Source organism: Strigops habroptila, chromosome 8 (assembly GCF_004027225.2).
Source record: "Strigops habroptila isolate Jane chromosome 8, bStrHab1.2.pri, whole genome shotgun sequence".
NCBI lineage: Eukaryota > Metazoa > Chordata > Aves > Psittaciformes > Psittacidae > Strigops > Strigops habroptila.
The window spans coordinates 29,941,166-29,955,113 of NC_044284.2; the positions used below are offsets into that span (position 1 = coordinate 29,941,166).

The following is a 13,948-nucleotide window of genomic DNA, read 5'->3' on the forward strand; positions in this document are numbered from 1 at the left end:
ACCTCTGGGAGGGGGCCAGCATCCGCACTCATCCTGACTAACTCTGTGCGGGCGAAGCCGGTGCCCGTTTGCTAGCGGGGCTGAGTCCCAAGGCCGGCACGGGTGCGTGAACACACACTGCGCGCACACAGGGCTTCGTGAGCCAAACACCCCGCGGTGCCTGCCACACGCCCGCCGCTGCCATCAAGTACTGAGGGCGCGGGCTCCCGCCTGCACCCGCCGAGGCGCCCTCAGCGCCCCGCCGCCACCCCGCTGCCCGTGTTCCACACAGGCCGCGCATTCAGAACGGAAAACGTTTGTCTGCACGTCGTGGCTGCGCCCTGCCCCCGCCGCCGCTCAGGTAACGGCGGGCGCTCACCTCGCACGCCCGCAGCCGTTTCACTTCCCTCAGGCACGGCGGGCGTTGCGGAGGGCGGGGTTAAACACAGCCCTTTTCCTCAAGGCGGTTCCGTTTCCCTCGACACGAGCCCCTCTCCGCCGTGCGGGAGGACCCGGCCCGGCCGGCGCTGTGCGCTCAGGCGCCCCGCGGGAAGCTGCCGGGCGCCGCGGCCACTCCTTAGAGGGCGCCGAGCGGCCGGACCGGCTCCGCCGAGTGCGGGGCGGGCAGGGGGGGCCTGGCCCCACCCCACCCGACCCGACCCGCGCGGCCAGCCGAGCCGAGCCGTTCCCGTCCCCACGCCGGCAGGGTCCCCGCGTGATGCGGAGGGGCGGAGGTGGCTCCCGCCTGAGGTGGCGCCGAAGGTCCCCGCAGCACACACCGAGGAGGAGCGCGCAGGGGCGGCGGCCGCAGCAGGTGGGTTCCGGGCGAGGAGGGGCCGGCCTGGACGAGGGCCCGCCGCGGGAGCCGCTCCCAGCCCGGGCGTCCCCTCGGAGTGCCCCTCCGCCGCCGTCTCCGTCGGCCCGGGAGGGGCTGGGGGCTGCCCCTGAGCCCGGCGGGGGACTCCGGGGGCTGGGGAGGCGCTGGCAGCCCGCGGCTGCCGGCAGGAGGGGCAGAGGGGACAGCAGGCACAGGTCCTGTCCGCGCCACTCGGCAGCGGGGTTAGCCCCGCTTCTGCTGCTCTGCCCGGCGCTTTGCACAGCTGACGATTAGGATAATAATAACATTACAGACGGATCTGAGTGATCGCTTACATAGCATGACCCTGTTCCGCGTGCAGGTTGCCTCCTTTCTGCATGCGCAAGTGCAGCATCCAGAATATGAAAGAGAGAATACACACAGGAGACTTTTAAGTTGTAGTGTAAAATGTGTTCGGTTTTAGACGCTAAAATGTGCTTGTGCAGATGAAGAGTGAAGCGGCATGCCCTTATAACTGAGCTCGGTGGGTGCTTCTCAAGTTGTACTGCCAAGTACTTGGGGTTGTTCTTACTTTGCTTTTCAGGAGACACTGACTCAAATTTCACCAATTCTGGCAAGCTGGTAAGGAAATGTAGGTGTCTGTTTAAATACAAGTGCATCACTGTTAACAGAGATCCTGGCTCTTGGCTTCGCAGCTTTTCTCTGCTGTTGCTGAAAATGCTGGCACCATCCTGCTTCACTAGGAAAGAGAAGAAAGCATGTACAGCTTTGTCTAATATGTCTTGCTGACATACGTGAAGCAATCCTGTGTTCATTTTCGTTAGGAATTAAAACACAGAAAAGAGTTATCATAAGGAAGCTTATGGAAGTCCAAGGGCAAAAACATCTGTTCTGAGTTGTCTATCATTGTAGTACATATATTGCTGAAGGGTGAACAAAAAAGCCCAATCAACTATGAAGTGTGTATGCTTCGGATTGCCTCAGGGCTCCAAGGTTTTTGCACCGGAAAAGGATGAGTTGGGTTGATGCTTTTTCTGCTTTCAGGATATTTCTGCAATCTGTGTTCCATATAGCTTCTATAAGCATAATAAACTGTGAGGCCATGCTCTGTGTCTTGTATGATTTCTGTCCTGTGTGATTGTCTAATTTCTTGAAAATACGTAGGAGCCCTGAAACACCCATCCCTTTGCCCGGCTGGACAGAAGGACACCCCCCCCCCCCCCCCCAGTGCTTTCTAAAGGAAAGGAACACAGTCAGGCTTATTTTCTAAACCTTTCCTTAGGAAAGTAGCTAGAAAAGTAACTTAGGTCTATGTTGACCTTTTCACTCTCAAGAATATATATCTGAAGAACATAAAATTTAGGCAGAACAATTTAACGATGTGTTAGTGAACCTATTTACTCTTAATTAAGGAGCCTGGAAAATTCAGATGTAAATGTAGTAGTTTCTGTGATGGAGAATTAACTATTTGATAGAGGTACCTAGAAATAAATTTTTACAAACTTCTTTTTTCCTTCCCAGGTATGAAGCACTGTGCCCTGTGATACTTCCCTTGCTGGTCTCACCACTGGAGGATGGCTGCTCTACACTCTGAAAATTGCCCTGGTCAGTACCCGTACACGCAGGGCAACCAGCAGCTTGAGCTCAGCTGCATGCTGCTCTTGATTATGTTCGGAAAAGTGTTCCTTGATTTCTTCATGTTGCAAGTTAAGAAAAAACCCGTGAAAGTTAGTTTTATGGGTTACTTCTGTGTTTCAGTGGCACTTGTCGATTTCACACTGCTGATGAGTATCTCTTTCATTTTTTATTTTGAGGACTTTGCACTCTGGGGTGTGCGATTTACAAAGTACCACATTTGCCTGTTCACTCAGGTGATTTCTCTTACCTACGGTATTCTGCATTATCCAGTGTATCTTGTGGCTGGCCTGGATTATTACATGACTGTAGCCCAAACTTCTCAGTTTCCTAAAAGAGGTCAAAGATTACTTTATATATTTACTGTGGTCGTTATATGGATTTCAGGGTTTTTTTGTATTCTGAAAGTTCCCGCTATCTATGAAGAACTAGACACTCAGAACCATTTTTCTCCTTATCGGTGTCCCCTCTATGGCAGCCTGCAGAGTTACTCAGTCTCATGTGCCATGGTGCTGCTCACAGGCGCAGCTCTCCTGGCTTGTCGGAAGGAAGTTACAACCATGCTGTTGTCTGTCAGGGTAGTTTCCTTTGCCAGTCAGCCTGTTCTGATGTTCTCCTATGTGTCCAACACCAACAGCACTTGCTTTAAGTGGCAGCTCCTGACCAGACTCCTCATCTGTTTTCTTGGCACTTGGGCACCTTTTGTTCTTCTTCAAATCATCATTTTGTTTCTCGGTGCCCGGATTCCAGCCTACATGGAGATGAACGTCCCCTGGCTGTACTTCATCAACAGCTTTCTCATCGCAGTAGCATACTGGTGTCGGTGTCACGATGTCGAATTGACAGAGGAGATGTGGTCTACAGATCCATTTGTTAGCTGGAAATTCTGCTTTATCCCATTTAACAATGAAAGCACAGAGCCAGCTGATAAGCCAGGCACAGTAATTGTAATCTGTTAATGAGCTGCTGACTGAAAAGACTGCAAATAAGTGCTGTGCAATAGAAGCGTGTCCTTACAGATAATACAGGAAACATCTCCAGAGCCACAATCAATGGAGAAAAGTCCAGCATCCACCAACGTCGCACCAGAGACTGGGACACACTTGGTTCCAGTGGGCAGTGAGCAGCTGCCAGTTCAAAGGATTTGACTTGAATGTACGGGTGTAAGGAGACCACTACTTGTGTGGAACAAGTTTTCAGTTAAGCTTCGTGTTTATGAGTAGGATTTCACACTTCCTTTAAATGGAATGAGCTCAGGTTTTGTAGTACAAAACGGAATAAAGCCTTCTTCAGAGCTGGGGACCTTATATGTTATGTCCCCATGTTAACCTACTGTCAAAGCTTCAAACAACTTCTGTGACTTTCGAAGCATATTTTCTTGTTAAAGTGTGACTTTTTGTCAGTTTGATTGAAGGGCTGTTCTCTGTTTAAATAGAAATAAATTGTTTCAGTTAACGTAAAGCAACTTCCACAGCTATAGGAAAGGTGATGTTTTGTTGTTTCTTTGCTATGCCTATACATAAATACATGCCCAAGGTTAAAGAATGTTAAAAATTACTTTAAAATAGTTAAATTTGAAGTGGGACTACTTCAGTAGGGGAAGAATTAGTCAGGCTTCTAGCAAAAATACTGTTAATTTTCAAATTCTTCAGTTCTATGAAGGTCTGATTTAATTTTGTAGAAGAGAAATAAGTGATACAAAACCAAAGCAGACAAATGGAAGTAGCATTTATTTCTGAAGCACTGAACTCACATTACAATGTTGTATTGAAATAGAAACTGTAAGTAACTGATGCTGCAGGTTGGTTAATCCTTCACCCAGACCCACGGGGAACAATGGTATCACACAAGAATACTCATTAAGAAAAATCTGCAGGTAACAAAAGGTGCAATTACAAGCAAGTTCAAGCAGCATAGTATAAGGTGCTTTGTTTCAACATCTGTATGATGGATTTACCCATTAACAGGCAGATTAAAGAAATTTTACTTCTACAGGATCATGACAAAGGAGAGAATCTAAAATTCATTCACATGCCAGTTGGTAATAGGAAAGTGCTTTTTTTACAAAAAGAAGATTCCCAAAGTGAAGATCCTATTTTTACATAGTTCACCATGTGCTCTTCAACTGTAAAATTTCATTTTGGGGTTATAATGTACATTACTATGTATCAATTATAGACGTAAGATTTAATTGTAGAATTTAATGCTCCATGGGCTAAAATTTCCTATAAAAGAATATTCCAGTATATCACTCCATAAGAATACACAATCACATCTCAGTCATATATTAATCTTACAGTTTTGCAATATATCAAAGTCCAGTTGCCATTCTGATTTATTACTTCACACTACATAGCGCTTCTTTCACCCACAGTCTGTGGTAAATGTCTCTGAGGTTTCAGTGATGTAACTTTCAGCAGTAGAAAATGGTTTGGGGAAAATCTGTTAAAAAGGCCATAGAAAGGACAGTAAATGATCAAAACCTGGATTTTAAAACAAGTGCAATAAGAGGAGGCGATGCTTAGCAACATAGTTCGGAGTGTTTGGCACCACAACTATTTTCATCCTTTATGCTGGAAAATGTATTTGGAGGAAATTCTATGTTAAAAGCAGGAAAGCATCGACAATGTTAACGTGAAAAAGCAACTTTAAGCAACCGTTCGCTGTTCTCTCAAATTGCAATTCCTGTTATTTAGCACTTGAGATGCTATAGGATAAGCCATGTCTAAACACATTTTTTTGACACAGCATTTCTTCAGGTTTTATATGAACTGGACACCCACTGAAATGGGGTTGGCAATATTTACAAAACCGAGTTCCATTTAAAAACTGGGAAATACCTCAAATACAGCAATGCACCAGGCATTGCAGGTCATGAAATAACTAATCCCTACAGACTTGGCAGGGAAGGGAAAGCTCCTAATTTAAAATTCATTTAACACCAGATGAAGGCAAAGTTATTTTCAAGAAGATTTCAGATGCTTCTGCTTTGCGTGGTTGGTCTCACCCTTCTGATTCATTAAGGTCTGTGGGTGATGCACTTCTTGCAGTTCCAGTTGGGTAAGGCTGCTGACATACTTTATTATCAGGGTGGTCCAGCTTATCATCCCCTAATTAAAGTTTACACAACCCCATCTATCTTACTGCGGCAGAACTCCCGTAGCTGCTGCAGTGCTCTCAAGCCATTTTAAAATCTTCGCTTTTACAGGGAAGCCACCACATGCAGCCAAAGCAAATATTAACATATTGATGTTATGGCACTATGTCACTATCAAATCCATCCTTCCATACCGTTATGGAAGAAGTGCCAAAGAGCATCAACCTTTAGGTAGGCTGTAGTGGCACTACAGGTCCTCACATAGCATCCAACTGTGGTGCCTAAGCCTCCTAAGTAGCTATTTCAAAATATATTAATAGCACCTCTCCTTGTAAGCCCACTTTTATCCTTGACTTTTTACAGAGGGAGATCCCTCCCTCCAAATAACTCTTTTCTTTCCTCCATGCATTTTCTTTTTTCTGTTTCTGGGAAGTCCTAAGAGTGAACCCAAAGTGCAGCCATACAACCATAAACCATTACTCTCTGCAACAGGATCTCAGTTTCACTGCCAGACAGAAAGAGGAGAGAAGCCATGCTAGGAAATAACTACAGACAACCACTGTGCTATCTCCTCTGTACATTACTTCTTATGCTGCGCCAGCATCTAACGGCCTTGTAAGATTCAAATACTTTAGTCTTAATTCTTACAGGATTATTTGATATTAATGGCAACAGCAGCCAAAGTGTTAACCCTTTGTGAGGAACTTCTGTACTTTCCTCTTATGAAGAATGCCTTAACAAAAACCACAAAAACCAAAAAACCACAAAACATTGATTTTAATGAGATACTCTATGTCTTTTCAACTCTAAATAGAAGTATTTGGCACTCATTAATAAATCCTTTCATTCTTTACACACATCTTTCCTGATCAGTACTGGTTTGTTAACACTGTAACACAAAGACTACTTAAAAAAGAAGTTGGGTGTGCATAATACCTCATTGTTCTTTCAAACATCCAACTTTGCAAAAAGCTGCCAGAAGACAGCAGCATCCTGGCTGCCAGCACACTGCCCAGGTGGCTGAGGACGACGCACGAGTCTGCCCACGGGTTGACCAGACTTCACCCACAAAGTAGATACGCCTCATGAATCAGTTATATTTGTGCTTCTAGCCTCATCCCATAATCAGCAAGGATACCTGCTTTGGTACCTACAAACAATACTGTCAGCCTTTTGACAACCCTACGGAACAATACAGTGCTTTTTACACTCAATTAAAATGCTCTAAGTGTTATGTGTTGCACTTTAAAGATATTTATCATCACTATGGATGTACAGTTCTGCGCAAATGATAATTCTTTCTAAATGGAAAAAAATCTCTTTAGATCTCCTTTTTCTAGCTCCTTACTGTGCACAGTAATTTGGGATAATTCAGCAGGAAGCTTTAAGATTTTTTAACTTGAAATCTGTTCGTAACACTGACTCCTGGAATTGTGCTTTGGAAAAGCTAGATCAATGGTTACAAAAGGTAGACTGTGAGCTTACTACATACCTCCAATTACAAGCATATTCACAAGCATATCTTGGAATTTTGGTGGGGTTTTTTCCCTCCCTTTTCCTTCCACATAGCTGTAAGAGATCAGTAAATAAAATACACAACCTTCAAGTGAATGAGCGGGTGTGTGGAAGTTCCAACGCAGAGGTTACACAAACCTATAGAGTGGCTTTAGGATGGGGTCTTGAATTTTAGCGTGGGGCACGTGTTTTTGAATACACGTGGCAGTGCTGAGCATGAGACCCTGGAGACAAGGAGAGGACACTACGCTCCAGCCAGCATAGCTGACACCCACCAAGGCAAAAAGCACGTTCAGAAATCTGTATGAAGGCAATGACATGTGACAGAGCTCTACCAAAATTACCAAGATGATAAAGCAAACCAGCTTTCTCTCATGAGAGAGTTGGGGTTGCTCAGCCTGGAGCAGAGAAAGCTCTGGGGAGACCTTAGAGCAGCCTTCCAGTACATAAAGGGGCTTACAAGAAAGCTGGAGAGGGACTTTTTACAAGGGCCTACAGTGACAGGACAAGGTGGGGGATGGCTTTAAACTGAAAAAGGGGAGATTTAGATTAGGTATAAGGAAGAAGTTCTTTGCTGTGCGGGTGTTGAGACACTGGAACAGGTTGCCCAGAAAAGCTGTGGCTGCCCCATCCCTGGCAGTGTTCAAGGCCAGGTTGGACGGGGCTTGGAGCAATCTGCTCTAGTGGAAGGTGTCCCTGCCCATGGCAGGGGGTTGGAAATAGATAAGCTTTAAGATCCCTCCCAACCCAAACCATTCTCTGATTCTATGACACAGACTAGGGTAATGTGTGCTGGCTGCTTCTGTCTTCAGCCCACGTCCCAGGCTCTGATGGCAAGGTACAGGCTGTCCATCAGCTTGGACTACATTAGGGACAACTTTGTGAAGAAGTAGACGTAGCACCTACCCAGCAGGCACTTCTCTCTACCATAATTACCGTCTCTCTTTTTAAGCATCACTCTTTGAAAAGCTGTCCAGTGGATGTAACTATATAGAACCAACAGGGAATAAATAAACTCTCATAACTAAAGGCAAATTCCTTTAAAATGAACTTAATTTAGACTTAGCTTAAATGAACAAAGCATTAAATGAGTTTAAATTTCTTTCTCATCACAATATTTCCTGTCTGAAACTACAGTTTCGCTGTGCAAATGACTTAAAAATTAATTCACTACAAGCAAGTATTACACCTTACATTGAAATTACACATTTATAGCTTCGTTCATACCTGTTCTATTTGGCATTCAACAGAAACAGTATCTTTAAAACAAAATACTTTAAAATGTTAGTTTCTCTCCATCTCAAATTAATATGGGTAAAAGTTTTAAAAAAGTATCCTACGTTGATTCTTTTGCAGAGTCATTGTCTACAACCTAGAGCAACTGATAAGTAGAAGTCTAGATGTATAGTTGTCACTCAACCAAATATATGCTAACAGGACATTTCTATGCAATACTGCTAAGAAAATAACCCTGCAAGTTTTTATACACATGCTTAAGTTTAGTATGTGTAGTCTCAAAACGATCGGGAGAACTAGTCATGGTATAAATTATGTGAATGCCTAATTATTTGCAGAACCAGGACTCCCAATACAGCTGTCACTGAATTCTTTGATCACATTTGTCAATGTGTAAGAAATATCTTAAGCTATTGAGCTGTAAGTTTCTGCATCAGCATTGTGGTATTAAGATGAGAAGCGTCATCTGAAACTGGCAGTTTTAATTCGTATGCCAGGCAGTGACACACTACACCCAGCAATGTCTTACTACATAAAAAAAGAAATGTTTTTATACCTGAACATTTTCTTACAGCTAAGGTCAAGGTAAAGAAGTTACACAAAAGCTGTCATAAACCTGCTCAAATACTTGCTTTTATTCCATTCCTTTCCCTACCTGCCACACCTGCAGTTAGGATGGACTCCATCTGTTCTACCCAGAAGGCTGGATTCCCACTCGTGATTTGTCCAAAAAGAAGTTGGGGGAAAAAAACCTGCTTTCACATGAAAGAAATGAGGAAATAGATGCTTGCAGGATATAAACTTTCTATTTGAGATATCTCTTTGACACAAATCTAGCAAAGGTTTTACCCTCCCCATCAACAACTTCATTTCTGGAAAAAGTATGCTGGATTAAGGGGTAAAGAATGGATTTACAATGCAGTCTCTTTGAAAACCCTGGTAATCCAAGACAAATGGCAGTTTAATTTGGCAAGATGGTTATTTTTTACTCTCAATATAAGCAAGGTGATAAAGTCTTATAAATGTGCCAAATGTGAGGCAATATGGGCTGTCTGGGAGAAGTTATCAATTCACTGGCAACGCTTGTTTTTGAACAAGCAGCAGCCTGGAGCTCCCAGAAGAGGTGGCTGAGCTTCCATCTCGGTGCTCTGCTTCTGCTGCAAAGCAGGGTTGCTGAGTGATAAAAGCTAGATTAAGCAGAGGAGTCTGCATACCCATTTTGCCCATTCAGGTGCATTCCTTTAAAAAACAAAATAAACTGAAGCTGAGACAGGTGTAATAGTTAAAATTCTCTTGGAAGAAATCTTGACAGTTACATTCGGCCTAGTGCTCTGCCAAAGGGTTTTGCACTGAGCTAATTCTGCAGTCTGCATTAAGGAGCTGATTAGGAGGGAGATCAGTGGAGAAAAAGGGAAGAAGCCATCCAGCATACCTCCCTTTTGAGCTAAGATGCTATGGCATCCTGTATTCCCTTCTATAGGAATTGAACTATTGCAGGGATTAGCGTGAGATGTAGCCCACAACAGCAGCAATCTGAATACAGAAAACCAAACCCCTGGAAATAAAGCTAACAGAAAGGATTTCTTGTAGACACACCCAGCGGGAGCAAGTGTTAAAAAATACTCACTTAAAATCTGCAATACTTCCTCTTTTGCAAGTGGGCCTAGCTGAATTTGTGGGGAAAGCCATGAGAAATGGACCTATAAGCCTGGGAAAACCTCACTGATCTGAACAGAAACAAGCGATTGGTATGTACAGTGGTTCTGGAGGAATATTACTCCAAGTATTGTATTGCTTTTCTGAGTAAACTCAAAAGCTTCTGACGTAGACTTCAGCTGCACTTAAGTTTTCCAGCGTACTTGCACGTACAGCTGTGGTATTTTTTAAAACTGAGTTTATTGACACAGCTCTACTGGCTAACACTCCAATACACGTGCATTTCTATCAGTAGAGGTAAGTGTAGCTGTGTCTGCTTGTAAGTTCCTGCTTATTGCCAAAATCAGTGAAGGAGAAAGAACTTTCAAGATGCGTAAGGCCCACATTCTTAGTTGCTGCATTCATGAATATTTAAAGCATAACTCACTATCTGTGGCTCTCCCAAAGCCAAGTGTAGCGTACCAGAAGAACCAGAACAGATGTGCAGTAATCAGGTCTACTCTGAGCTCCTGGCGTCTGCCGGTGATTATGTCTGAAAGTTGTACATAAGCATTAGCTGTAGAAGGTCTCCTGAAGCTGTCTAATAAAGCAAATTAAAACAGCTGTGAAGTTCTCATGCATGTAACACTGTGCATAACTGCAGGTCTAAATAAGACTCTTAAGTCCACGTTTTCAAATATGCCTTAAGCCATTATCAAATCACATTTACGTGTACCTGCTTTTTACATTGCCAAGGAGCAGTACAATCAGAAGACATATTAAAAATTAGCCAGTGAATTTTTCATATAAAAATAATACAACTTTAAGACAAAAGCCAAAGGATAGGTATCTAAGATATCTTTAGTCTGCAATTAGCTCATTAGAACAGAACATATCCTTTAGAACATATGTTACAGATATGCTACATGGTTTATCTTACAGAAATGCTACAAATGGGAACCTACTGTCTCCATCATTTGAATATCTTTCCAATGAACATTGCCAAACGTTGAACCTTCAACTACGAAGTTTATTTTACAACAGTAACTGAAGACAGAGAAAACAAATTAGAAAGTGCTTAGCAACTTCCCTCCAAAATAAACCCAGACATCAATTAGTTCTCTACAGCCTTTGGTGCCATTTGGATAAGGGCTCTCACCACATATTAGCACGTAACAGCAATGGGTTGTCCTAACTTGGAGCTTCAGTGGTTAATAAAAATAACATCTGCTATTAGTAAGCTCAAACAGTTGTAATTAAACCCAATGATTCTAATGTTTATCTCTGGAAGATATCAGTAGAAAGTCTGTTAGTAGAAACAAAGCAAGAGCCTAAAGGAAAATGAAGCACAGATTTTTCTGTAATCCCAATTTACTCTTTAACGTCATCAGTTAAATAATATACATATTAATCTACCTGCCATAAACCTTCCTTTCAGCCAGTGTATGTGCATTGACTCCTTTTGATCTAGGTCAGCAGTTCTCAAACTTTAGATCAGTTACTCTTTTTCAAGAATACTTTACAGTCACCCTGAATGTCTCCCTACACAGTCATATATTATGCATTAATTTGCATAAAATACAAAGTACATTATTTGCAGACACATACACATATTTAATTCAAATATACACAACAACTTTATCAGCACATGTGCCCTTCTTTCCTTGTACAAGAGCTTAGGGATCTTGGTCTGTACATAAGGGGAGCAGAGCTGCAAAAGGGAGGGAAAAGAAGGTACAAAGTACATCCATGGACATCCATACACAGGTGATGAGAAGCAAAGGCTGAGAAGGTGCTGCTGCCTCAGAGCCCAAGCAGCTTCTGAGAGTGTCAGTAACTGGGGAAATACTTTTAACACAGCGTGTGAGAGAGAGGGAAGATGGAGACACTAAAATCCCACTGCCTGGGGCTGCAGCACTGAAACTGAAATCTGCTGCTAGAGGGACAAAGCAGGGCCCCTAGAGATTTCCCCCAGAGCTGCCTAGAGGCAGCACTCCTCCTGCTGACCCACAGCTCCAGGCTCCCTCACTGCAGCAGCAGCCACTCCTACACCCAGCTCTGAAGGGACCTCAGTGAGCAACTCACCATGCTCCTTCCTCAGACTACTGCAAGCCCAGCTCACGCTGGCCAGTGGACAAATAAAAGGTGCTTGGAAGCTTCCAGTGAGGCAATGGGAATGCACTACAGAGAAAGACAAGTTAGAAGAGGTATCAAGAAAAAGAGCATCTGAGCTATGCCATCCCTTCTCTACCTCCAGTCTTTGAAGTACACTTGTCTCAACATGAGCTAGTTCTGACTGCAGTTTTCAGCCGGTCACACCTAGGCATTTGGGAATCTGAACCCTGAGTATTCTCACGCCTTCTCAGGATCCACTCTGAACCCCCATTTGAGAACTGCTGGTCTAGTTTAACTAGCAGCATGCAGAACTACAAACCTAACAACTTAATGCCCTCTTAGTGCATAGCAGCATACAAAGAGTAAAGTAACATGTGCTTCAGTTACCTCTGGAAAGAGTGTCAAGCCATTGCATTTCAGTAGCCTGATGATGAGGATTTTGATGAGGCATCTACATGGTTTATAGTATTTCCAGACTTCAGGAAAATACTACAGTGGCAGAGATGAGGGTAAGCCTATACAAGGAAAACTAGCTGCCAACCTACCCCTTACAATTTGCTCAAGACTAAAAGAAACAACTAAATGCATAGCATTTTACCGTTATTAGTGCTTCCACAGGGTCTGTGGACACGTCTGTTATTTCAGTCCAAAACCTGCTGTATGTGGCAAAAATCTTTCAGAATACAGCAACACAATTTACATGGTGTTTAGGGTGGGGTGGGTGCTGGGGTGTTAAACTTATGAAGTACATGTTGGGGAATATTTAACCTATCACAGCATATTTCACTTCATGTTTTTCCATGAACTACCACTTCAACTCAAAGTATTACTCAGGCTTTACCATGAACCTATTAATTGTTGGAAACTACAGAGGACTACCTGGTATAATCAAAAGAACATTTTAAAGTCTTTATGTGGGGAAACGCCCATATATTTAACAAAACATCACAGTAACACTCATGCCACAGTGAAGATGTTGGCGTATTACTGTCAGTTCTGTCACTGAGAAACTGTTGTTTAAACCTTCATGTTCACCCCTTAGGATTCTTTCAATGAATTGATACGTGCACAGATTTTCAATGCAGGTCCAAGCTTAATATTCATTGCACTCATAAGGTGATCCTCCTTCAACAAGAGGAGAGCTTGTCCATCAATTTCTTGTGCTCTAAATTCATCCGCAATATCTTGACAACCTACAAGGAAACAGAAAAAAGAATTACTGGGTTAGAAATGTGCATTCTTAGACGCAATGACTGTCCCCACTAGAGCTTTTCAGCTACACAATTTCCAGTGCTCAACCCTTTAGCTTGCAGAACCTAAGACATATGCAGGAGTTCAGTATTACGATGGGAACTTCTGAGATTATCTGAAAGTAATTTTTACTACAGCCTCTAATTACATTATAATTATTGGAGAATTACTCACTGGAAATTTCAAGTCCTAACAAAGACATCTTTCTCATTTCATTAAGAGGAACAATCACCATGATCTCACAGTTGGAAGAAACCAGCAAAATACTGCTGAAATAGCAATCAAGTAAGAGCATAATTCAAGTGGGCTCTTTCCAGCACTAAAAAGATAAGCATATTCTACAACTCACCGAGAAAATTTACACAGCTACAATTTCCAAGAGGTGTTAATTCCACTGGGCTGAGTAAACAGAATTTTGATTTATGGGCTTTAGCATAACTGTCTCACAAAGACATTTATTGTCAGTTACCTCAGTGACTATTCTGTACACAGCAGTAACTCACTTCACAAGTGCAACTTTAAATGAGCTGGATTTAAAAAAAAAAATATATACTCTTTTTCTGAACATGAAATAATATGGTCTCAGGTTACCGAGGCCTACAATGCAAGAAAAAGGACTATTCATGGGTGGGACTGTCCCAGGTAATTTAGGGCTCCTTTCCACTGAA

At 43.0% G+C, this 13,948-nt stretch overlaps 2 protein-coding genes across 9 annotated transcripts in view; one reads left to right on the forward strand and one right to left on the reverse strand.

Annotated features, from left to right (window-relative positions):
- The first annotated feature begins 487 nt into the window (after positions 1 to 487).
- Positions 488 to 7,209, forward strand: GPR160 (G protein-coupled receptor 160). Of its 3 annotated transcripts, none has more exons than XM_030496469.1 (2): positions 488 to 793; positions 2,318 to 7,209. In XM_030496469.1, exon 2 carries the CDS (start codon positions 2,371 to 2,373, stop codon positions 3,388 to 3,390), a length of 1,020 nt encoding a protein of 339 aa, XP_030352329.1. In that variant the 5' UTR covers positions 488 to 793; positions 2,318 to 2,370; the 3' UTR covers positions 3,391 to 7,209. The 3 variants fall into 3 exon arrangements, with proteins under 3 accessions (XP_030352329.1, XP_030352330.1, XP_030352331.1); XM_030496470.1 differs by lacking the exon at positions 488 to 793 and adding an exon at positions 1,060 to 1,417; XM_030496471.1 differs by lacking the exon at positions 488 to 793 and adding an exon at positions 1,412 to 1,427.
- A 3,717-nt stretch (positions 7,210 to 10,926) lies between these two features.
- Positions 10,927 to 13,948, reverse strand: part of PHC3 (polyhomeotic homolog 3) — a 32,593-nt gene continuing 29,571 nt past the window's right edge. For 3 of the 6 annotated variants that reach the window (XM_030496461.1, XM_030496460.1, XM_030496457.1), the window contains 2 exons: positions 13,098 to 13,222; positions 11,769 to 12,095 (listed from right to left, as the gene is read on the reverse strand). In XM_030496461.1, coding sequence (XP_030352321.1) covers positions 12,033 to 12,095; positions 13,098 to 13,222 — 188 coding nt within the window. In that variant the 3' untranslated portion in view covers positions 11,769 to 12,032. Of the gene's footprint in view, positions 13,223 to 13,948 lie in introns of all 6 variants that reach the window. The other 3 variants (XM_030496458.1, XM_030496459.1, XR_003992943.1) reach the window with 3 other exon arrangements.

Excerpts from the sequence above, each read along its gene's own strand:
- GPR160 (XM_030496469.1), top strand. The coding sequence starts at position 2,371 with ATGGCTGCTCTACACTCTGAAAATTGCCCTGGTCAGTACCCGTACACG.